The 24,033-nt window shown below is 43.2% G+C and overlaps 1 protein-coding gene across 2 annotated transcripts in view; it reads right to left on the bottom strand.

Annotated features, from left to right (window-relative positions):
- Positions 1-23,482, bottom strand: part of LOC8040948 (snRNA-activating protein complex subunit 1) — a 28,725-nt gene extending 5,243 nt beyond the window's left edge. Inside the window, exons 1-7 of one of the 2 annotated variants that reach the window (XM_002399811.5) lie at positions 23,098-23,482; positions 22,976-23,006; positions 22,775-22,903; positions 22,150-22,290; positions 18,710-18,820; positions 18,459-18,568; positions 18,035-18,080 (exon numbers count right to left, since the gene is read on the bottom strand). In XM_002399811.5, coding sequence (XP_002399854.3) covers positions 18,035-18,080; positions 18,459-18,568; positions 18,710-18,820; positions 22,150-22,290; positions 22,775-22,903; positions 22,976-23,006; positions 23,098-23,237 — 708 coding nt within the window. In that variant the 5' untranslated portion in view covers positions 23,238-23,482. Of the gene's footprint in view, positions 1-18,034; positions 18,081-18,458; positions 18,569-18,709; positions 18,821-22,149; positions 22,291-22,774; positions 23,007-23,097 lie in introns of both variants that reach the window. The other variant, XM_040500143.2, reaches the window with a different exon arrangement.
- Positions 23,483-24,033: the final 551 nt, after the last annotated feature.

Here is a 24,033-nt window from a genome sequence, read left to right as displayed (position 1 = left end):
TTTTGTTTCTTAATCTTCTATTCTTCCTGGGCAAAATCATATGAACCTCTATATCAGTTTTCTGCCCTCCCAACTGAGGAGACCCCTTGCCTCAGCCTCCACGTGCTTGGCGTCAAAGCCCACATTCCCCGCCAGTGTGAACAGTTGTTGACTCCATCATCGTTTCCAGTGCCAAAGCTGACATTCCCCACCAGTCTGGGACCTTTTGAACCCCACCACGTAAACAGCACCGAAGACGGCATACCTCGCTAGCCTACCGACAAACATCTATTGATGTTAACATTACAGTACCGAGCCGGGATTTCTCGCCAGACAGACGCCATGGCACATGGCCGTGCCCTTATATGGGCATGAGATCCTCGATTGGAGCGGGAGGGGGCAGCAGACTTGTACACGTTACTGAAAAATAGTAAGGAATTACATTTACAATTACTCGAGGCTAAATTGTAATTTATTACAATTACAGTTACCCTCCCATGAAAGTAACTGACCGTTACCCCAAAAAGTAATCCGTTACTTTCGTGGCGTTACTTTTAACATTATTGTCCTCAAGTAAGAAACAAAGGGAAGATGGTTATTCAAGTTCTTATTGTTGCCACCTGTTCCATTTAATGACCTTGAGTATTTTGAGCAACAGCTGGCTCTCGAAAGTCTCGTCAGACATTTTGCGTTATTTCTTACTCAATATGTCGACTGATACGCTGAACACCATTTGGGCTGAGGCACTGGATGGGAGTGCCATATTGTTCCTAACGAATGCTTCATGCTCTGCATTGAGCTTTTTCAGCGAAGCAAGGGAAGTACTATTCACCTCGAATGTAGAAGAAAGCTTCGTCGTTGCAGCCGTTGCCTGCTATTCGAGAGATTTAGTAGATCCTTCCGATACCTCCGATACCCGCGATAACGGTACCCGATAACGATATGATGCATACGCAAAGACGGCGGCGAAGTATCGGATATCATTATCGGAGTCATCGGACCGATCTACTAAAATTCTCCATTGTATAAATCGCGAAGCTGTAGAAGTCAACAGCAAAACATAGTTGTAACAGTAAGGGGATAACTAAATAATAAATAAGGTTTGGCTCGATATTCTTCTTTCTTTGGTCTGAGCAGTTCGAGCCTCTTTTGAGACGTTGGTGAATAAAAAAAAGTTTCCAGTTTATAAATATAAGTAATAAAAGAAAAAGGACACTCATAGCAAGAATTAATTAGAACGTCGGTCAAAACAAGGAAATGTAAACGCACGTTTGCCGTGTGTACCTTTGACGATAGACGTCCGCTGATGACAGATAGACGTCCGCTGATGCCACGGGCAGCAAAGGGTAGAGTACTAAGTAAGCCACACAATGGCCCCACTCACAAATTTCATTCTCTCCTCAAGCCCAGAATATCAAGTCTACGTCAGCCACCATTATGTTTTATTTGTAAAAATATCTGCTTGAGATAAGACGCGTCCTGCTGGGGCAAAACAGGAAGAAGAAGAAAGGAAGAATATTACCATTTTATAAGTGCTTGCAAAAAGCTGACTCACAAATAGGTTAGGGTAGACGGAGCGTTGTTTCGTGTTGTGACATTATGAAAATGGTCCTAGTCACTATAACCGAGAAAGACATTGTTAATTTTTTTCAGTGCACTTACCGCCTCGAGCTTCTCGAAGAGGTGCACAATCACTTGGTGTCCCCCTCTCCCCGTCTTTCATCGCAAAGAAAAAAAAAAGAACTAAAGAAAGCGGAAATGACCTGCCCCCCCCCCCCCCCCTCTTTTTTTTTTTTTTTTTGTAGAAATGTTCATTTGGGTTTTTCGACATTGATGTTAGGGTCTAAAAAAAAGATAGATTCAGGGGCTTGGTGTTGCAAAAAAAGAGTTTGCGGAACTGAAGAGTGCCAAGCCAAAAAAAAAGTTTATTTAGAATTGGGGGGGGGGGGGGGGGGGGGGGGGCGGTTCTGACAAAAAAAATGTAACGGATTACAAGGAATTCGTTACGTCAAAAATGTAAGGGAATTACGTTAGAATTACTTTAGAAAATATGTAATTATTCCGTTACTAAATTACCGATAAATGTAAGGGATTACAAGTAATTTCGTTACTTGTAACGGATTACGTACAAGTCTGGGGGGCAGGACACAAAGGGGTCGGGCTGGTTATATAAGGAGATAGCAGGCAAGGGTGGGGAGAGTCTTGATTTGACGGTCTCCAGTTAGAGTCTTTGATAGAGAAGTCCTCATTGAGGGAGCTAACGGGCTGCTGCTGTAACCGGAGGAGAACAGGACCAGAGGCGACGAAATGTGAGTCAGTAAACCGTTTGATTGAACTTGCTGTGTTGTGCGACTTTCTTGGGAACGACTGAAGCATGGCTTGATCGAATTGGGCATAGTGGAAGGTCAAACGATCCCACACAATTCGCCTCGAGAAGCCGCCGTGCTTTGGTCCAAACCAAGCACCTCTTTCAGCAGTGGTCTCATGACATAATACAGGTCACATATGGTCAGAAACAAAATGTCCCGAACAAACCTTAGTCTGCATGATAACAAAGCGTCAGCATCCCCTTCGTAGCACCTAATGCTCCATTTAAGCAAAAAAAAAAGAAGGAAAAACGGTAGCTTGAACTTTTGTTTGAAGTGCAGCGATTCTTGAAAAATTGCAATAAGATACAACTATCTCCAATAATGTCGAGACGCCAGGAAGACGCTCTAAAGTGTGCATTGATACAGAAATATAAAGTACTGATTAAAAATTGCATTGCAATACAAAAAAACAGATACGAAATGTATTTCTGAAATACTATTTTGTAGGGCTGGGCGTCGATTAAAAATTTTAACCCGATGAATCGCCACCCTTTAATCGATTAATTAATCAATTAATCGGTTGCATTGATTTTTATAAGTAATATATTAAAATTGAATGGGCAACAACTCGTCTTGCCTTTGAAGACTTATTTTACTCTCTGTTACACGGCGCAAAGGACGCATTTAGAATTGAGAATACGTATAGTTCAACGATTCAAAGACTCACATAAGTTCGCTCCTGTTCCGAAGACAAAGAAGTTTGTCTACATTCTCCGACAAGAAGTCAGGGTTTGGGCGATGCTTTCTTTTTTTTCAGAGAAAGGGGTCTGGATGAGAAGGCGTTGATTGTTGTGTGCATCTTGGCGGATGGTCCTTGCTGCAGCGAAGTACATGGGTGCTTCGCTCGTAGGCGATACTGAAGAGAACTTACGCTTCCACTGTACGAAAACGACTTTTTGCAGATGATGCAGTGGACTTCCCTACAGTTAAAAGCTTCACTGCTGGAGTTTATTTTAAACTTAAACTTTCCAGCGAGATAGCCTTTCATACTCGTGAACTCGTCCATTTGAACGGGCCGAATACTAGAACAAGTAACCACGGCGTTGTTAGCTTCCCAGCTTGTTTTTCTGCTTGTTTGTCTTGCCTGGGCAGGATGTGTAATAGATCCTCAACACGTGAAGTTTCGCGGTCGCACGGGGATCAATTGCGAGCCCGGCTCGTTCGTCTGGCCTCCGCAGAACTGTAATGTATATCCTCGAACGCGTGACGCTTCGCGAGCGCGAAAATTTAACCTTGCTCATAGCACCTGGCTGGGAACGGAAAACCGCTCAGGACGGACCTACCGGATACATGCCACGCAGCGTTTTCCTTAAGAGGGGGGGCATGCGTGCGTCCAGTTGACTTCTTTTTAAGTACCGACTAAAAAACCGACTAACCGGTTAAAAAATTTGATTGCGATTAAAGCCTTAATCGATTAATCGAAAGGTGAATCAATCAATTGCCCAGCCCTACTGTTTTCTACTGCGATAGTGTCCAAGCCTGCCCAGTTTACCGTGATATCCCGAGAGATGCCCCACCCCCAAAGGTAACCCGGCCCCTATTTTTGGCACGATTGGCAATTTTTTTTTTAGAAACATTGAAAGAGGGCCGATTTTTAATAAGTAGAGGGCCCCGGCCAACGGTGACCTTGGCAGAAATGGTGTTACTTAGCCAAGGCGGTAGATAAGAGAACATTGCTGACTGGGAAGGACAGCCGTCTTTGGTTCATCGCTGACCCCACGAACACAAGCTTACGCTTTATTTTCATCCAATTTGGTTTCGATTTTAGGTGGGCTATCTCTCGGGCAGTTACGGTACATGGTTTACCTCCCCCTCCCCCATCCCACCCTAAATTTGTGGTAAAATTTACTAAACTAATTGATTAACACTTGCATCACATTACTAAAGGTTAGTCCTGTGCAAACAGTGGATTTTGAGTTCGAAGTGAATTCAAGGCGAATAGTGGTTTAGGCCGAATACTGTCGATTCGAATATCGAATAGTTTTTCCATGCCTTTCACTACCAATGCATCATGCTTAGACGAAAACTCAGCTAAACTCGTAAGGGGACTTGTTCCACATGTTCATTTATAAGCTAAGTTTAATCTATCTATATTTACAAACTGTGACCTCAAAAGGTCCGACGTCTTGAGATGGCAAGTAAAAGACGGATTTGGCATAAAATGGATCCTAGAGAGATGGCCGACTATACCCAATTGAGTCAATATACAAATCTTGCTATATAAAATATTCTTCTTTAATCTCGAGTTAAAAGAGAAATAATCATGCATTTTGACCACAGGTTGTAAGGGCATCTCTTCCTCACATATACTCTTGCTTAACAGTCAGTTTAATTTGGAAACTTTTACTACACTGTAGAAATACACATTCACAAAGTTTCCATTCACTTTTATATTCAGCAGGCACGCGTGCACCATCCCACTTTGAATGTATACTTTTCTTCCAAGCACGCATTTGCCATAGTCATACTTCTCCAAGTGTTTATCGCAGGAGGGGTTACCCCATTGAGTGCGCTTCTCACCGGGCACCATTGCAATGCAAAGAAGCAACACCCGCAAAGCTCGCTTCCGCGGGTGTTGCTTCTCCACAGTGCACAAGTGCTGGGTAAGAAGCAAGCTCAAAGGGGCAAACCCACTGCAGTCAACACTCAAAAAAACGTGAATAGTGCAGTTCTTCGCAAAGTGATTATCGAATAGCGTATTATTCGAAACTACTATTCGAAATTTCGAATATTCGCACAGCCCTACTAAAGGTAGACACAGAGCCTAAGAAAACCTGCTGGGAATGGAAGCAAGTTTACATGTCACGCTGGAAGGGTTAAAGAATGCTGGCAGTTCACGGCCAAGCAGATACACAAAGAGAAGGAATGAGGTGGACTACTACAGTCTGTTGCAACGCAAGAAAAGCAGGCCAGGTTCCTCCCACCAAAGCCCTCCATATTTTCCACTTTACCTGAGTGGACACTGAGTGAACGACCAATCGTTGCAAGCAGAGAGCTTTGTCGGAGGGGCTTCCTCAGAGTTTCTTAACTTGCAATGAAGCCGTGGTGCTTAGTCTCCGGAGTCGCCTAAAAACGCCAGGCCGGGCCGCAGATTGGACATGAATGCTGCACCAGCGTTCGCCCAAAACAACGTGTTCTCACCGAGTGAATACGAGTCCCAGTCGAACGCTGATGATAAGATTATCATCTGCACTTTCGCACAGTCAGCTCTGTGCTGCTTGCATGAGCGGTAATTTTAGCGCACCCCAGTGCTTCCCAGCTGCTTCGAGTCCCTCTAATATTGACAGGTTTAGTGATTCCCAGTGATGCTCGGCGAGTTTCTAATTGAAACCATGTTTATTTTCACTAATTAAAAAGATAACTAACAGGGCCGCAGATTGGACATGAATGCTGCACCGGCGTTCGCCTGAAACCCGTGTTCTCACCGAGTGAATACGAGTCCCAGTCGAATGCTGAGATTATCATCTGCGCTTTCGCACCGTCAGCTTTGTGCTGCTTGCACGAGCGGTAATTTTAGCGCACCCCTGTGCTTCCCAGCTGCTTCGAGTCCCTCTAATATTGACAGAATTAGTTGGGGGGCTAGTTGGTTGAACATCTAGACGGTGGTTTAAAAGCGCAAAGGACTAAGAAGAGAAGAAGGGGACAGGACAGAGCGCTTACTTACAACTGTCAAATTTAATAGAGCATTTAGAGAAAGACAAGGTGGAAGTGAAAAAGGAGAAAAGAAAAATGAAATAAAATTAAAGTCACTGCTGCTATTAAGAACATATTTGGTTTTAGAAATCGAAACAAAAATCTTTTGACTGCAGCTGAAGGCAAAGTACTTGTCACGTAAAAAAAAAAACTGTCTATACAGCAAAATGAAAAAAATAATAAAAAATTGAATAGTAGGAAAAAAGAAAAAAAACATTAGGCAGAGCGACCGGCTAAAAAGTCTTGAGGTAAAACACCGCTAGAACTGAGGTTCTTTTTGTGTTTCAAGTCTTTAGGGCATACACCGAAGGAACTGAAGTTCTTTCTGTGTTAGGGTCACTGATGGGGCGCTTATACACTTGTCGCCACTGGTGAGGATGACTTGAGCCTCGTACAATGTTTTTGTCACGGAACCGCTTCAGAACCTTGGTGTTGGTGAATGTTGGTGAGCATTTGCAGTCTCTGACATGCACCGCAAGATGTCCCGATGGTGCTGATTTCAACGTTTGGGCATGTTCTCTTAGTCTCGTATTGATACATCGCCCCGACTGACCTACATACACTTTGCCGCAAGTAAATGGTATTTGATATATCACTCCACTTTGACATTCTACATACTTGAGTCGATGTTTGACACTGCATTCTTGCTGTTGATGCTGTTGGCAATTGATCTTAGGGCAGAGCCTTTTTAGTTTGTCCGGAGCTGAAAGCACGACTTGGACTTGAAACTTCGCAGCTGTTCTCTTCAAGTTGTGGGACAAGCGGTGTATATATGGCAGAACTGTCGGTCGGTGTTTCTTGTGTTTTTCAGTGTCATGTTTTTTATTTGAGGTCATCAAGGATTCCGCGACTTCATATATTATCGAACTGGGATATCCCGACGCTTTCAGTCTTTGTACTTGAGCATCAAAGCTTTCCCCCGCTGAGTGTACGCAAGATTTTTTAAGAGCTGTATTCAGGCAATTTTTTGCAATTCCTCTTTTAATAATTTTGGAATGAGCCGAATCATACTGTAAAAGACCTTTCTTCGATCGAGGGGAATACATCCAGCAAGCGTGGTTGTCAGAGAAAACCAGTCTTAGATCTAAAAATTGGAGTCTGGAGTTCATTGGTGACTCTTGGGTGAACTTGAGACCCTGGCCATTTTCTAAAAAGTTAGATCGGATGATGTTGAATAGTTGCGTCTCATTCTCACTTGGGCGATGTTGAAGAAGAACGAGGTAATCATCAACGTATCGAAAAATATGAGATACATGGCTGCTGAAAAGTGTACTGGCTACTGCCCGATCACATTGGGCCAAGTAAATATCACATAATATAGGCGCCACACAGGAACCTATACAGATACCTTTCTTTTGTAGGAAAGAATCACCTTCAAAAGTGACGACTGTAGCAGAAAGGTAGAACTTTAAAAGTTCTAAAAAGGACTCTACCGGAATGCCGCAGTTGTTTTGAAAGGAAATAGTTCCATTGGCTTCAATACATTCGCTTACTGCTGCTAATAATTTGATGTGTGGTACTGAGTAAAATAGATCCTCCACATCAAGTGAGAACCCAAAGCGCACTGTCATCGCATTTAGTTGCAGATACTTAATAAGTTCCTCCGAGTTTGCTATTAGGAATGGGTCATTCAGCTGGAGATTAGACAAATGGCTTAAGAGGAACCGTGACATTAGACCCTGCCAAGACCCTTTCTCAGTGACCACAACTCGAAAAGGGCATTCGTTCTTGTGCGTTTTTGCTGTGAAAAACATATCCAGACTGTCCTTTTTGGTAGCAGTAATCGTCTTCCTCAATTGCTCCAACTCAAGTCTGTGGCACATTTGAAGCGCCTTTGCCTTCACACTTTTGGTTTTGAAATCATGCAACTTGTTAAAGTTTTTTTTCCATGGCTCGCCCTGCTTTTTCGAGGTAGAGTGACCTAGGAATGACAACGAAACCTCCTTCTTTATCAGAAACTAGAAGGGTTAGGTCATTCGTTTTGAAATAATTGACAATAGTAGGAATTCTCATATTCTTGTCATTAACTTGACCAGTCTGTAGCAGCACGTCAACACAATCGTCCACACATCGAAGTCTATCAGCTTCTTGGGCCTTTGCCGCTATGTCGTGTATCTTAGACACCAGCTCTACGCCCTGCATTTTTGGTGGTGTGCAGAATTTTGGTCCTTTTTCAAGTATCTTGCCTATCTCCGCCGGTATTGTAGCATCCCCCAACAACGTTACGGATTCTCCCTTGCGTTGGTTATTTTGAGCACGGAGACTTTTTATATGCGGAATATATGAAGACCATAGGAATTCCGTTTCCTTACTTGCTCTGTCAAGGAAGGTTCTGTACCTTCGTCCTTGGCCGCCACCGGGGTCTCCACAACCCGCAAGAACCCAGAGGCAAGTTCTGAAGTATCGGACCTGCCTCCACATCTCGGAGCGGACAATCTTGCATATTCTTTTTGCATGATGTTGGGAAGGTCTTGCAAAGCCAAACAACCCAACCAAGTCCGGTGGAACCGCACCATGTCTGATGGCGGCAGAATAGAATCTTGCTTTGCAGGTTGTGTTGGCGATCACACTGATGTAAATAGAAATAGAGTCCAGAGGGGAAAGACAAGGAAAAGGGCCCATTGTAGAAGAAAGAAATCGCATCAGAATTAGTTGGGGGGCTAGTTGGTTGAACATCTAGACGGTGGTTTAAAAGCGCAAAGGACTAAGAAGAGAAGAAGGGGACAGGACAGAGCGCTTACTTACAACTGTCAAATTTAATAGAGCATTTAGAGAAAGACAAGGTGGAAGTGAAAAAGGAGAAAAGAAAAATGAAATAAAATTAAAGTCACTGCTGCTATTAAGAACATATTTGGTTTTAGAAATCGAAACAAAAATCTTTTGACTGCAGCTGAAGGCAAAGTACTTGTCACGTAAAAAAAAACTGTCTATACAGCAAAATGAAAAAAATAATAAAAAATTGAATAGTAGGAAAAAAGAAAAAAAACATTAGGCAGAGCGACCGGCTAAAAAGTCTTGAGGTAAAACACCGCTAGAACTGAGGTTCTTTTTGTGTTTCAAGTCTTTAGGGCATACACCGAAGGAACTGAAGTTCTTTCTGTGTTAGGGTCACTGATGGGGCGCTTATACACTTGTCGCCACTGGTGAGGATGACTTGAGCCTCGTACAGCTCTCGAATGTTTTTGTCACGGAACCGCTTCAGAACCTTGGTGTTGGTGAATGTTGGTGAGCATTTGCAGTCTCTGACATGCACCGCAAGATGTCCCGATGGTGCTGATTTCAACGTTTGGGCATGTTCTCTTAGTCTCGTATTGATACATCGCCCCGACTGACCTACATACACTTTGCCGCAAGTAAATGGTATTTGATATATCACTCCACTTTGACATTCTACATACTTGAGTCGATGTTTGACACTGCATTCTTGCTGTTGATGCTGTTGGCAATTGATCTTAGGGCAGAGCCTTTTTAGTTTGTCCGGAGCTGAAAGCACGACTTGGACTTGAAACTTCGCAGCTGTTCTCTTCAAGTTGTGGGACAAGCGGTGTATATATGGCAGAACTGTCGGTCGGTGTTTCTTGTGTTTTTCAGTGTCATGTTTTTTATTTGAGGTCATCAAGGATTCCGCGACTTCATATATTATCGAACTGGGATATCCCGACGCTTTCAGTCTTTGTACTTGAGCATCAAAGCTTTCCCCCGCTGAGTGTACGCAAGATTTTTTAAGAGCTGTATTCAGGCAATTTTTTGCAATTCCTCTTTTAATAATTTTGGAATGAGCCGAATCATACTGTAAAAGACCTTTCTTCGATCGAGGGGAATACATCCAGCAAGCGTGGTTGTCAGAGAAAACCAGTCTTAGATCTAAAAATTGGAGTCTGGAGTTCATTGGTGACTCTTGGGTGAACTTGAGACCCTGGCCATTTTCTAAAAAGTTAGATCGGATGATGTTGAATAGTTGCGTCTCATTCTCACTTGGGCGATGTTGAAGAAGAACGAGGTAATCATCAACGTATCGAAAAATATGAGATACATGGCTGTTGAAAAGTGTACTGGCTATTGCCCGATCACATTGGGCCAAGTAAATATCACATAATATAGGCGCCACACAGGAACCTATACAGATACCTTTCTTTTGTAGGAAAGAATCACCTTCAAAAGTGACGACTGTAGCAGAAAGGTAGAACTTTAAAAGTTCTAAAAAGGACTCTACCGGAATGCCGCAGTTGTTTTGAAAGGAAATAGTTCCATTGGCTTCAATACATTCGCTTACTGCTGCTAATAATTTGATGTGTGGTACTGAGTAAAATAGATCCTCCACATCAAGTGAGAACCCAAAGCGCACTGTCATCGCATTTAGTTGCAGATACTTAATAAGTTCCTCCGAGTTTGCTATTAGGAATGGGTCATTCAGCTGGAGATTAGACAAATGGCTTAAGAGGAACCGTGACATTAGACCCTGCCAAGACCCTTTCTCAGTGACCACAACTCGAAAAGGGCATTCGTTCTTGTGCGTTTTTGCTGTGAAAAACATATCCAGACTGTCCTTTTTGGTAGCAGTAATCGTCTTCCTCAATTGCTCCAACTCAAGTCTGTGGCACATTTGAAGCGCCTTTGCCTTCACACTTTTGGTTTTGAAATCATGCAACTTGTTAAAGTTTTTTTCTATGGCTCGCCCTGCTTTTTCGAGGTAGAGTGACCTAGGAATGACAACGAAACCTCCTTCTTTATCAGAAACTAGAAGGGTTAGGTCATTCGTTTTGAAATAATTGACAATAGTAGGAATTCTCATATTCTTGTCATTAACTTGACCAGTCTGTAGCAGCACGTCAACACAATCGTCCACACATCGAAGTCTATCAGCTTCTTGGGCCTTTGCCGCTATGTCGTGTATCTTAGACACCAGCTCTACGCCCTGCATTTTTGGTGGTGTGCAGAATTTTGGTCCTTTTTCAAGTATCTTGCCTATCTCCGCCGGTATTGTAGCATCCCCCAACAACGTTACGGATTCTCCCTTGCGTTGGTTATTTTGAGCACGGAGACTTTTTATATGCGGAATATATGAAGACCATAGGAATTCCGTTTCCTTACTTGCTCTGTCAAGGAAGGTTCTGTACCTTCGTCCTTGGCCGCCACCGGGGTCTCCACAACCCGCAAGAACCCAGAGGCAAGTTCTGAGGTATCGGACCTGCCTCCACATCTCGGAGCGGACAATCTTGCATATTCTTTTTGCATGATGTTGGGAAGGTCTTGCAAAGCCAAACAACCCAACCAAGTCCGGTGGAACCGCACCATGTCTGATGGCGGCAGAATAGAATCTTGCTTTGCAGGTTGTGTTGGCGATCACACTGATGTAAATAGAAATAGAGTCCAGAGGGGAAAGACAAGGAAAAGGGCCCATTGTAGAAGAAAGAAATCGCATCAGAATTAGTTGGGGGGCTAGTTGGTTGAACATCTAGACGGTGGTTTAAAAGCGCAAAGGACTAAGAAGAGAAGAAGGGGACAGGACAGAGCGCTTACTTACAACTGTCAAATTTAATAGAGCATTTAGAGAAAGACAAGGTGGAAGTGAAAAAGGAGAAAAGAAAAATGAAATAAAATTAAAGTCACTGCTGCTATTAAGAACATATTTGGTTTTAGAAATCGAAACAAAAATCTTTTGACTGCAGCTGAAGGCAAAGTACTTGTCACGTAAAAAAAAACTGTCTATACAGCAAAATGAAAAAAATAATAAAAAATTGAATAGTAGGAAAAAAGAAAAAAAACATTAGGCAGAGCGACCGGCTAAAAAGTCTTGAGGTAAAACACCGCTAGAACTGAGGTTCTTTTTGTGTTTCAAGTCTTTAGGGCATACACCGAAGGAACTGAAGTTCTTTCTGTGTTAGGGTCACTGATGGGGCGCTTATACACTTGTCGCCACTGGTGAGGATGACTTGAGCCTCGTACAGCTCTCGAATGTTTTTGTCACGGAACCGCTTCAGAACCTTGGTGTTGGTGAATGTTGGTGAGCATTTGCAGTCTCTGACATGCACCGCAAGATGTCCCGATGGTGCTGATTTCAACGTTTGGGCATGTTCTCTTAGTCTCGTATTGATACATCGCCCCGACTGACCTACATACACTTTGCCGCAAGTAAATGGTATTTGATATATCACTCCACTTTGACATTCTACATACTTGAGTCGATGTTTGACACTGCATTCTTGCTGTTGATGCTGTTGGCAATTGATCTTAGGGCAGAGCCTTTTTAGTTTGTCCGGAGCTGAAAGCACGACTTGGACTTGAAACTTCGCAGCTGTTCTCTTCAAGTTGTGGGACAAGCGGTGTATATATGGCAGAACTGTCGGTCGGTGTTTCTTGTGTTTTTCAGTGTCATGTTTTTTATTTGAGGTCATCAAGGATTCCGCGACTTCATATATTATCGAACTGGGATATCCCGACGCTTTCAGTCTTTGTACTTGAGCATCAAAGCTTTCCCCCGCTGAGTGTACGCAAGATTTTTTAAGAGCTGTATTCAGGCAATTTTTTGCAATTCCTCTTTTAATAATTTTGGAATGAGCCGAATCATACTGTAAAAGACCTTTCTTCGATCGAGGGGAATACATCCAGCAAGCGTGGTTGTCAGAGAAAACCAGTCTTAGATCTAAAAATTGGAGTCTGGAGTTCATTGGTGACTCTTGGGTGAACTTGAGACCCTGGCCATTTTCTAAAAAGTTAGATCGGATGATGTTGAATAGTTGCGTCTCATTCTCACTTGGGCGATGTTGAAGAAGAACGAGGTAATCATCAACGTATCGAAAAATATGAGATACATGGCTGTTGAAAAGTGTACTGGCTACTGCCCGATCACATTGGGCCAAGTAAATATCACATAATATAGGCGCCACACAGGAACCTATACAGATACCTTTCTTTTGTAGGAAAGAATCACCTTCAAAAGTGACGACTGTAGCAGAAAGGTAGAACTTTAAAAGTTCTAAAAAGGACTCTACCGGAATGCCGCAGTTGTTTTGAAAGGAAATAGTTCCATTGGCTTCAATACATTCGCTTACTGCTGCTAATAATTTGATGTGTGGTACTGAGTAAAATAGATCCTCCACATCAAGTGAGAACCCAAAGCGCACTGTCATCGCATTTAGTTGCAGATACTTAATAAGTTCCTCCGAGTTTGCTATTAGGAATGGGTCATTCAGCTGGAGATTAGACAAATGGCTTAAGAGGAACCGTGACATTAGACCCTGCCAAGACCCTTTCTCAGTGACCACAACTCGAAAAGGGCATTCGTTCTTGTGCGTTTTTGCTGTGAAAAACATATCCAGACTGTCCTTTTTGGTAGCAGTAATCGTCTTCCTCAATTGCTCCAACTCAAGTCTGTGGCACATTTGAAGCGCCTTTGCCTTCACACTTTTGGTTTTGAAATCATGCAACTTGTTAAAGTTTTTTTCTATGGCTCGCCCTGCTTTTTCGAGGTAGAGTGACCTAGGAATGACAACGAAACCTCCTTCTTTATCAGAAACTAGAAGGGTTAGGTCATTCGTTTTGAAATAATTGACAATAGTAGGAATTCTCATATTCTTGTCATTAACTTGACCAGTCTGTAGCAGCACGTCAACACAATCGTCCACACATCGAAGTCTATCAGCTTCTTGGGCCTTTGCCGCTATGTCGTGTATCTTAGACACCAGCTCTACGCCCTGCATTTTTGGTGGTGTGCAGAATTTTGGTCCTTTTTCAAGTATCTTGCCTATCTCCGCCGGTATTGTAGCATCCCCCAACAACGTTACGGATTCTCCCTTGCGTTGGTTATTTTGAGCACGGAGACTTTTTATATGCGGAATATATGAAGACCATAGGAATTCCGTTTCCTTACTTGCTCTGTCAAGGAAGGTTCTGTACCTTCGTCCTTGGCCGCCACCGGGGTCTCCACAACCCGCAAGAACCCAGAGGCAAGTTCTGAAGTATCGGACCTGCCTCCACATCTCGGAGCGGACAATCTTGCATATTCTTTTTGCATGATGTTGGGAAGGTCTTGCAAAGCCAAACAACCCAACCAAGTCCGGTGGAACCGCACCATGTCTGATGGCGGCAGAATAGAATCTTGCTTTGCAGGTTGTGTTGGCGATCACACTGATGTAAATAGAAATAGAGTCCAGAGGGGAAAGACAAGGAAAAGGGCCCATTGTAGAAGAAAGAAATCGCATCAGAATTAGTTGGGGGGCTAGTTGGTTGAACATCTAGACGGTGGTTTAAAAGCGCAAAGGACTAAGAAGAGAAGAAGGGGACAGGACAGAGCGCTTACTTACAACTGTCAAATTTAATAGAGCATTTAGAGAAAGACAAGGTGGAAGTGAAAAAGGAGAAAAGAAAAATGAAATAAAATTAAAGTCACTGCTGCTATTAAGAACATATTTGGTTTTAGAAATCGAAACAAAAATCTTTTGACTGCAGCTGAAGGCAAAGTACTTGTCACGTAAAAAAAAACTGTCTATACAGCAAAATGAAAAAAATAATAAAAAATTGAATAGTAGGAAAAAAGAAAAAAAACATTAGGCAGAGCGACCGGCTAAAAAGTCTTGAGGTAAAACACCGCTAGAACTGAGGTTCTTTTTGTGTTTCAAGTCTTTAGGGCATACACCGAAGGAACTGAAGTTCTTTCTGTGTTAGGGTCACTGATGGGGCGCTTATACACTTGTCGCCACTGGTGAGGATGACTTGAGCCTCGTACAGCTCTCGAATGTTTTTGTCACGGAACCGCTTCAGAACCTTGGTGTTGGTGAATGTTGGTGAGCATTTGCAGTCTCTGACATGCACCGCAAGATGTCCCGATGGTGCTGATTTCAACGTTTGGGCATGTTCTCTTAGTCTCGTATTGATACATCGCCCCGACTGACCTACATACACTTTGCCGCAAGTAAATGGTATTTGATATATCACTCCACTTTGACATTCTACATACTTGAGTCGATGTTTGACACTGCATTCTTGCTGTTGATGCTGTTGGCAATTGATCTTAGGGCAGAGCCTTTTTAGTTTGTCCGGAGCTGAAAGCACGACTTGGACTTGAAACTTCGCAGCTGTTCTCTTCAAGTTGTGGGACAAGCGGTGTATATATGGCAGAACTGTCGGTCGGTGTTTCTTGTGTTTTTCAGTGTCATGTTTTTTATTTGAGGTCATCAAGGATTCCGCGACTTCATATATTATCGAACTGGGATATCCCGACGCTTTCAGTCTTTGTACTTGAGCATCAAAGCTTTCCCCCGCTGAGTGTACGCAAGATTTTTTAAGAGCTGTATTCAGGCAATTTTTTGCAATTCCTCTTTTAATAATTTTGGAATGAGCCGAATCATACTGTAAAAGACCTTTCTTCGATCGAGGGGAATACATCCAGCAAGCGTGGTTGTCAGAGAAAACCAGTCTTAGATCTAAAAATTGGAGTCTGGAGTTCATTGGTGACTCTTGGGTGAACTTGAGACCCTGGCCATTTTCTAAAAAGTTAGATCGGATGATGTTGAATAGTTGCGTCTCATTCTCACTTGGGCGATGTTGAAGAAGAACGAGGTAATCATCAACGTATCGAAAAATATGAGATACATGGCTGTTGAAAAGTGTACTGGCTACTGCCCGATCACATTGGGCCAAGTAAATATCACATAATATAGGCGCCACACAGGAACCTATACAGATACCTTTCTTTTGTAGGAAAGAATCACCTTCAAAAGTGACGACTGTAGCAGAAAGGTAGAACTTTAAAAGTTCTAAAAAGGACTCTTCCTGTGTGGCGCCTATATTATGTGATATTTACTTGGCCCAATGTGATCGGGCAGTAGCCAGTACACTTTTCAACAGCCATGTATCTCATATTTTTCGATACGTTGATGATTACCTCGTTCTTCTTCAACATCGCCCAAGTGAGAATGAGACGCAACTATTCAACATCATCCGATCTAACTTTTTAGAAAATGGCCAGGGTCTCAAGTTCACCCAAGAGTCACCAATGAACTCCAGACTCCAATTTTTAGATCTAAGACTGGTTTTCTCTGACAACCACGCTTGCTGGATGTATTCCCCTCGATCGAAGAAAGGTCTTTTACAGTATGATTCGGCTCATTCCAAAATTATTAAAAGAGGAATTGCAAAAAATTGCCTGAATACAGCTCTTAAAAAATCTTGCGTACACTCAGCGGGGGAAAGCTTTGATGCTCAAGTACAAAGACTGAAAGCGTCGGGATATCCCAGTTCGATAATATATGAAGTCGCGGAATCCTTGATGACCTCAAATAAAAAACATGACACTGAAAAACACAAGAAACACCGACCGACAGTTCTGCCATATATACAACGCTTGTCCCACAACTTGAAGAGAATAGCTGCGAAGTTTCAAGTCCAAGTCGTGCTTTCAGCTCCGGACAAACTAAAAAGGCTCTGCCCTAAGATCAATTGCCAACAGCATCAACAGCAAGAATGCAGTGTCAAACATCGACTCAAGTATGTAGAATGTCAAAGTGGAGTGATATATCAAATACCATTTACTTGCGGCAAAGTGTATGTAGGTCAGTCGGGGCGATGTATCAATACGAGACTAAGAGAACATGCCCAAACGTTGAAATCAGCACCATCGGGACATCTTGCGGTGCATGTCAGAGACTGCAAATGCTCACCAACATTCACCAACACCAAGGTTCTGAAGCGGTTCCGTGACAAAAACATTCGAGAGCTGTACGAGGCTCAAGTCATCCTCACCAGTGGCGACAAGTGTATAAGCGCCCCATTAGTGACCCTAACACAGAAAGAACTTCAGTTCCTTCGGTGTATGCCCTAAAGACTTGAAACACAAAAAGAACCTCAGTTCTAGCGGTGTTTTACCTCAAGACTTTTTAGCCGGTCGCTCTGCCTAATGTTTTTTTTCTTTTTTCCTACTATTCAATTTTTTATTATTTTTTTCATTTTGCTGTATAGACAGTTTTTTTTTACGTGACAAGTACTTTGCCTTCAGCTGCAGTCAAAAGATTTTTGTTTCGATTTCTAAAACCAAATATGTTCTTAATAGCAGCAGTGACTTTAATTTTATTTCATTTTTCTTTTCTCCTTTTTCACTTCCACCTTGTCTTTCTCTAAATGCTCTATTAAATTTGACAGTTGTAAGTAAGCGCTCTGTCCTGTCCCCTTCTTCTCTTCTTAGTCCTTTGCGCTTTTAAACCACCGTCTTAATATTGACAGATTTAGTGATTCCCAGTGATGCTTGGCGAGTTTCTTATTATGACGTTTAGCCCCGCATATTATGTCCCCCTGGCCGCATAACTAAAATACACAGAATAAATTAGTTTAACTGTCGTGGATTTTTTTTTTTTTTAACTGTAAAGCTTACAAGAAAACGCCCTGCATATTTACCGAATTTGTAATCAATGTGTTAGATTCATGCAACTTCCGATTCGTCCATTCGGTGAGGCTACCATGTTTGAAAGCGTCGGTGACATCATCAGTCCACTATCCGCCGGTATCCCTGCACTCGGTTTCACATTTAAGATGTATCATAGTGTAGTGGCTAGAGGTTTGAGCTCATAGCATTGGCAGCTGCACCTGATGTGCGAGAGCTTCTGTAGCCAAGGTGCATCCATGGGCAAAGTGTTTGTGCTTGTAGACTGCGCTGAGGTACGGTTGGAGGGCGTATCTTTCTCGTTTTTGCTCTGCAGTACGTGAAACAGCATTGCCTGTCTCGAGTTCTAAGCTTTGCCTGAGCCACGGCGGCATTTCGTTTGCAGCAAAGCGGTGGAAGTGTGGGTTACCGGGGGTGGCGATGTCGCAGGGTCAGGGTTGCCTATTGATTAGAAGCAGCTTATGAACATTACAAAAATTGTTTTTATGATTACTAGAGCCCTAAAATAACTGAAACTTGGCGGGTAAATTAAGCAGCTTATGAAAATTTTACAAGGATAATCTAACTTGTTTCATTTCCATGGTATTACCCTTTTCTAAGAAAAATTAAAAGTGCTTACAGCTTCCCGCACCGCTCTGTACTTTGCCTGAAGCACGGACACCTCCCTAGAGAGAAGAGCATGCAAGGATTATTAAAAACAGTACCACATTATTTTACATTCTTAATCGGTGATGTCGAGAACTCCCCAAAAGCGACTAAAGATATACACATCATAGCACTAGAGGCCGCAAACTACAATATGACATTCAGCTAAAAAGAAACATATCTGACATAAAGAATCTGTCAGATGTCTTAACAAGTGTGGCCAAAGTTTCGTCCGGCCAAATCATAATATTTGGCAGTAGTATGAAGTTGTTTTATTCAGCGAGAATGCAACCCATCATGACGAGATGCTCTTGCTTCGTAACAAATTAGGTAAAGCTGCACTGCGGGCTTCTCAATGCAAGAACTGCACATGCTTTATCAACCAAGGTTGATTTTACCTGTTCATTTCGTCAAAGATGTTGTCTTTGACCATGTCCAACTGTCTGACACCCTGGTGCTCTTGTGCCGCCTTCATGGATGTATACTGGTTGTGCATGATTGAGAGTTGCTGGAAAGAAAAACGGGTCCAGAAACAAGTAAATCAGTGAGATCACGGCAAAGTCGTTGCGCCGGCAACACAAGCCGGCTATGGGCTGACACAGACATTCTAGGCTCGTAACCCTGGCAAAGAGCATAAAACAAAGCGCACCTCAAGCAAGCCATCTTTCACCAGGCGTTCCATGTCAGCAAACACTTTGGCAGTCGCTTCAGCAGTCGAGCTGATGTCGTCTTCCAGCTCGGTTAGCCGTGCTGGACTTCGCTGGAACAAAGTGGTTCGGGACATATATTATAACTCACATATTTTGAGCATAAAGTACTTCCAACCAGTGGCATAGTCAGGAATTTTTTTTCGGAGGAGGGGAGCTGAGGTGGTTGGGATGTCCATGACTTGGGGTGTGGGTTCATAATGCATGTGTATATACAGGCCCGGTGTTACTTTTTACATGCAAGATTTCTTAAAAAAGGTGGGTGACCCTTACATGGGTGCTGCCTTTAATGTGTAGTATTTAACGGGCTTGGCAGACGTTGGACGGGGCAATATTCATGATGACCCATCGACTAAATAACTAGAAGTGCCTAATTAACTTTTATCAAGGCACAATAGTGGCATACTCGCACCGGTTACCTCTTTCTTATCTCAAGAGCCGCCATAATAAAAAACCGCCATAATAAAAAAAAAAAGAAAGTGTTGGTTTTATGAGGTATGCTCCAACTGCGGTTTTAAAGCCTATAATTTATAATGGTCACACCAATTTATATAGTCTGCAAAAAGACAATAATCTCTGAATGTTTGTTGGCAATTAAAAAAATTTGCACACAAACGCGCCTTATTATTAAGGTACAAGAGTGGCATACACAGGCCGGTCACCTCTTCCTTATCTCGACAGCACGTGGTTGGTGGAAGTATCTATCGGACACTCCCTAGATGACGACAAAGTGCCAGTGACTCTTTCCCACATTATTAAGGGTGCCCCACCCTAAATAATCAGGCACGCTCCTATGCTCACACTTTTTGAACTGCCCACAAACGTGCGAAAACTTGTGGATAAGTATCTCAGACTGTTGCCTTTTCAAAAATTGTTTAAACTGGTCTAGCCATTACTAGTGATTGTCTTTAAAACTGCAAATTGGAACAGGATTCGTCAAACCAAAACTTAAAGGGACACTGACAGGGTATTTATGGTGGCCAAGGTTTTTATTTGTACATGATATATGAGAGCCCAACTACCCAAAACGCAATTTGCGGCTCGAAATTCTATTTCGTTCCACCCAAAAACCATTGATCGAGAACTGGCCAGTTTAGTTGCACTCACTCTCTTTTCCGTGGTCATGTGCCGTTTTCTATGGTTTAGACCAGTGGTCGGCAACCAGCAGCCCGCGGGCCGGATCCGGCCCGCGAGGTAGTTTCATACGGCCCTCAACCTCCCGGTAACCCCCACTCCCCCTCCCCTACGCGGTCAGCTAAAGAAAAAAAATAATAAAGCTAACTAATTCGCTGCCCGTCTGCGAGCAGACTTTTTCACGAATGAAGTGCATAAAATCCAACTTCCGCTCACGAATGACTGACGAGAACCTCCACAATGTTTTGCGACTCGCTGTTAGCAGCTTGAATGTGGATGTTTGTAGTTTGGCGAGCGCAGTTCAACACCAAAAGTCTCACTGAGAGGAGTCTCTAGGTTTTCGTGGAAATGTCGTATCTCATGTTGTTTGTCGTGAAATAAAGAAACCGTTCATTTTCTATTTATGTACGTCAAAGTAAGTTCGCGCAAGTGCTTTTTTTTATTTTAAACTCCCCCCCGCTGCTTGCTGTCCGGCCCGTTCCGCCTTGGCTTCGCGGCGACTCGGCCCGCCTCGCCAAAAGGTTGCCGACCACTGGTTTAGACACAACCACCAGAGAGATAATCAAAGTTGTGGGTCATCAAAGGCATACACTCAATACTAAAAATAATTTTAAAAAATTTGATTGCCATTTTTTTGCGGCTTGTAAAAAAGTGTAAAGACGTCGATTGAAAAAAAAAAAAAAATGAAAGCCGTTTACAACTCCCTGTAACGCCGAATTAGAGTGCAGCTCTTAAGGAGGAGGAGGAAAGGGTAGTGAGGGTCACGTGTTCTCGGAGAAATTTTTCCGCTAGATTTAGCGGGGAAATTGTTCCGCTAGCTTTAGCGGGAAAACCGCGCGGTTACGCCGACGGCGACGCCGCTCAAGCCGGAAACGGGCGCCTAAGAGCTGCGCTCTAAAAAAAGTTGCAGAGCCACGTGACTTGCAGTAACTTTCTCCTCCTCTATATTTCTTCTTCCTCCCCTGTCCAGTTTCAGCTTCGAGCAATTGCATATTTTGACTTTATTAAAAATATGTGATGTTGTAGCAAAATATTGGTTGGGTAGTCTTCGGACATTATAATGGATTGCCTGCCAAAAAAGTAAAAAAATAAACATTTTTGGGGGGTGTCAGTGTCCCTTCGAGAAGTTCATTAGGCATTTTTAGTTAATTAGCCGACAGATCGTGATACAAATCGCGTTGTCTAATGACTGCTGAGTTCGGTAAATACACAGTGAAGACAACACCTAAAAGTCCCCCAACTTTTTAAAAAGCGCAGCTCTTAGGTGCCCGTTTCGCCATATAGTGGTGTCGCTGTCGGCGTAACCGCCCCGGTAAGTTTAGCGGGAAATTGAATTGGTGTAAGGTCACGTGATGTCGATTTTCCCGCTAAATCTAGAGGAGAAACCGAATTTGTTCATGGGTGGCATGACACAAAGTCATGTGACTTCATTTTCCCCGCTAAATTTAGCGGGGAAACTGAATTGGTGTTTGAGGGCACATGATATCAATTTTCCAGCTAAATCTGTGGGAGGATGGGAGGGTACAGAGAAGGAAGAGAGGAGGAGGGTACGGACAGAGGAGGGGCATACCCTTCCTTCCGTATCTCTTCTCTTTCTCCTCAAGAGCTGTGCTCTAATTTCGCATTACAGTGATTTGTAAACGTCTTTCATTTTTAAAATTTCTGTTACATGTAGAAAGAAATGCCCCGTATGCTATAGGGTTAGCCAGATTTAGGGAAAGTAAGGGGGGCTGAAGTTCCACGTTTTCTTTTGGCTACACCACTGCTTAACAGAATTTGGTTTCCTACAGAAAAGGGTGGCACACACTTTCTACAAAAGAGCAATTAATAAAATGAGGAACAAATACACAGCTTTCAAGTCACGCCATCGCCCCATTTTGATGGCCGGTTTGGTGACCGTTCCTACCCGTTCTTACCGAAATAGACAAGTGCGGTGGTGCGAAATGTATGCTGCAGAAGGTATGCGCTCAGTAGCGAGGCCACCAGAATGGTTGTTAATGTAACACCAATGCAAACGGTTTATAAAAGAGTACTATAGAGGTCGGTTCACACATATATTGCTGCATTAAATCAACTCTCGAAACAGCACTGATGCATCGTTGACTTAAGCAATGCAGCCCTCGCTAATATAGCACTAAGTTAGCGTGGCATCAGCAAGATCAGCACTACTTTCAGCGCTTACTGACAGAGCTGAGGTGTATGTGTGTGAACTGGCCTTAAGAATCTCAGCATCACTATAGTCACTTACATGTTTGAGATATGCCACGAAGTGGAAGCAGTGGGTCACCCTCATGCGGTATATGATGTAGCAGACGTCTAGGTGTTGCTCCTTTTTGGATTGCTGAAGAACCTCTTCCATCATGTTCCAGTGGGACAGCTTGACTCGGATCTGAAATTATTCGAGATTGCCGAGCGGAGCAGATGCCAAGTTAGGAGAAAGCTGAATGGGGTTTCGAAAGTTTCTCATGACGCCTCGTGATGGAAGTCTCCACAGCATAAGAATATATAAACAGTTTCGTCCTTCTGCTATTGGATGTCTCCATGTTGAAGCTTGGGAGTCCTTGGTGCCATAGAAAATGACACCTGAGGATGTTTAATACATACAGCGCAAGTATGTATAAGTCAAGCTCCCTGGGGAGTGTTGGCTGCGTGATAGCACGTAGGAGGAAGCAACTTGGATGAAGAGAACTCAAGCTCAGACCACACAGATGGAGCTTCAACAGCAGTGTACAAGCTATAGTTTCTCTCACTGTACAAGCCACAGCCTTTCTGGTGCTACCCTGCCAATTGCGAAAATGCACAACCGAAAGTTGGAACATATAATGTTCTTTATAAATCGCCTCTGGTAGATTGTTTTTGGCGGCAATAATTACCTTCAACTTGGGCTCAATCGGCTGCACTTCGTAACAGGCGTAAAGCATATACAGAGCAAACAGCTTTTCAGGAAAAGTGCTGGTTGGAATCCACAACTTCAGGATGATGGGCATCATTTCTTCTATCATCTGCAAAAGGGGATACGGCAACCTTAAAACTAGCTCCAGTGAGAACAAGGCAAGAACACTCTGTGAACGTACGTAACGAAGTTCACGCTGGTCTTTTCTTCCACTGCAAACAAAAACAAGAAAGAAATATGTTGAAATTACTGGCGAGCGATGAGCTGGGTCCAAGGCGGCTCCACCACTAAGTGAAAACTTACCAGAAGATCAAAGAGAACTTGTGCTCCCTCCACTGTTCGGCGAAGTCGACGTATCGCACTGTGTTCTTGGCCATGAACTTTCCAAGAAGCATGTTCATGTCGGTGTAGAAACCGGCGATCACTTTCTTGACGCGCGACATTTTCCCGAGTGTTCGAAGGCGCTTACAGGCTTCGTTTGCTGCGGATACGAAATGCACGCGCAAACCGCGCAAAGTTAGCACACGTCAGATTAGGTTCGAATGGTTACAACGCGCGTTCTCGAACACTGGCAAGACATTCGGAAGCCGAACGACCACACCGGCACCGGCGGGGCTATCGGCAAAACGCAAACGAAACGCACGCGGCAAGGTTTGTTTGTTGTGCGCTTAGTTACGAAGGACCCCCACTAGATGGAGCCACCATGCCATCAAGTCAAAAAATTTTAGCGGAAATTAAACGACTCTAGGTAGCGCAAGCCACCGCCCAATTCATAGTTGAATACTGTTTTTGTGTTGTGTTCATTCCCTTCCGTGTTCATGAATCTCGGGTTTTACTACCATGATTCAGCTCACTGATCTCCAACTGATCTCAGATCAATGATTCAGCTACGTACTTTCGTCATAAAATAGCGCGAAAGACGAAGGAGAAAGGAGGAGGCGACCACAGTGTGGAGACGACAGGACAGGACAAGCGCTACTTTCAACTGACGTTTTAATAAAAAGATAAAGAAAGAAAAGGACGAAGACAAATTTATATAACGAAGAAACTGGAAACAAAACGAAAGGGATTTGCTTTCTGATTGCTCTCCTTCTTTTTTGTGTTGAATGCCTCTATAATCTCTTTTTCCGCTCCCCGTTTCGTCTGTTGCCTTTGATTTTGGCGATTGAGTGCGATGTGGTTTGGGCAATGTGTCCGTGACGACAGTGATAATAAAAACCAGTTGAGAGAGAAGCGCCT

Source organism: Ixodes scapularis, unplaced genomic scaffold (assembly GCF_016920785.2).
Source record: "Ixodes scapularis isolate PalLabHiFi unplaced genomic scaffold, ASM1692078v2 PGA_scaffold5__190_contigs__length_132052651, whole genome shotgun sequence".
In the NCBI taxonomy this organism is placed as follows: domain Eukaryota; kingdom Metazoa; phylum Arthropoda; class Arachnida; order Ixodida; family Ixodidae; genus Ixodes; species Ixodes scapularis.
Note: the sequence above shows the minus strand (reverse complement) of the source record. Positions and strands in the feature narration are given on the sequence as shown.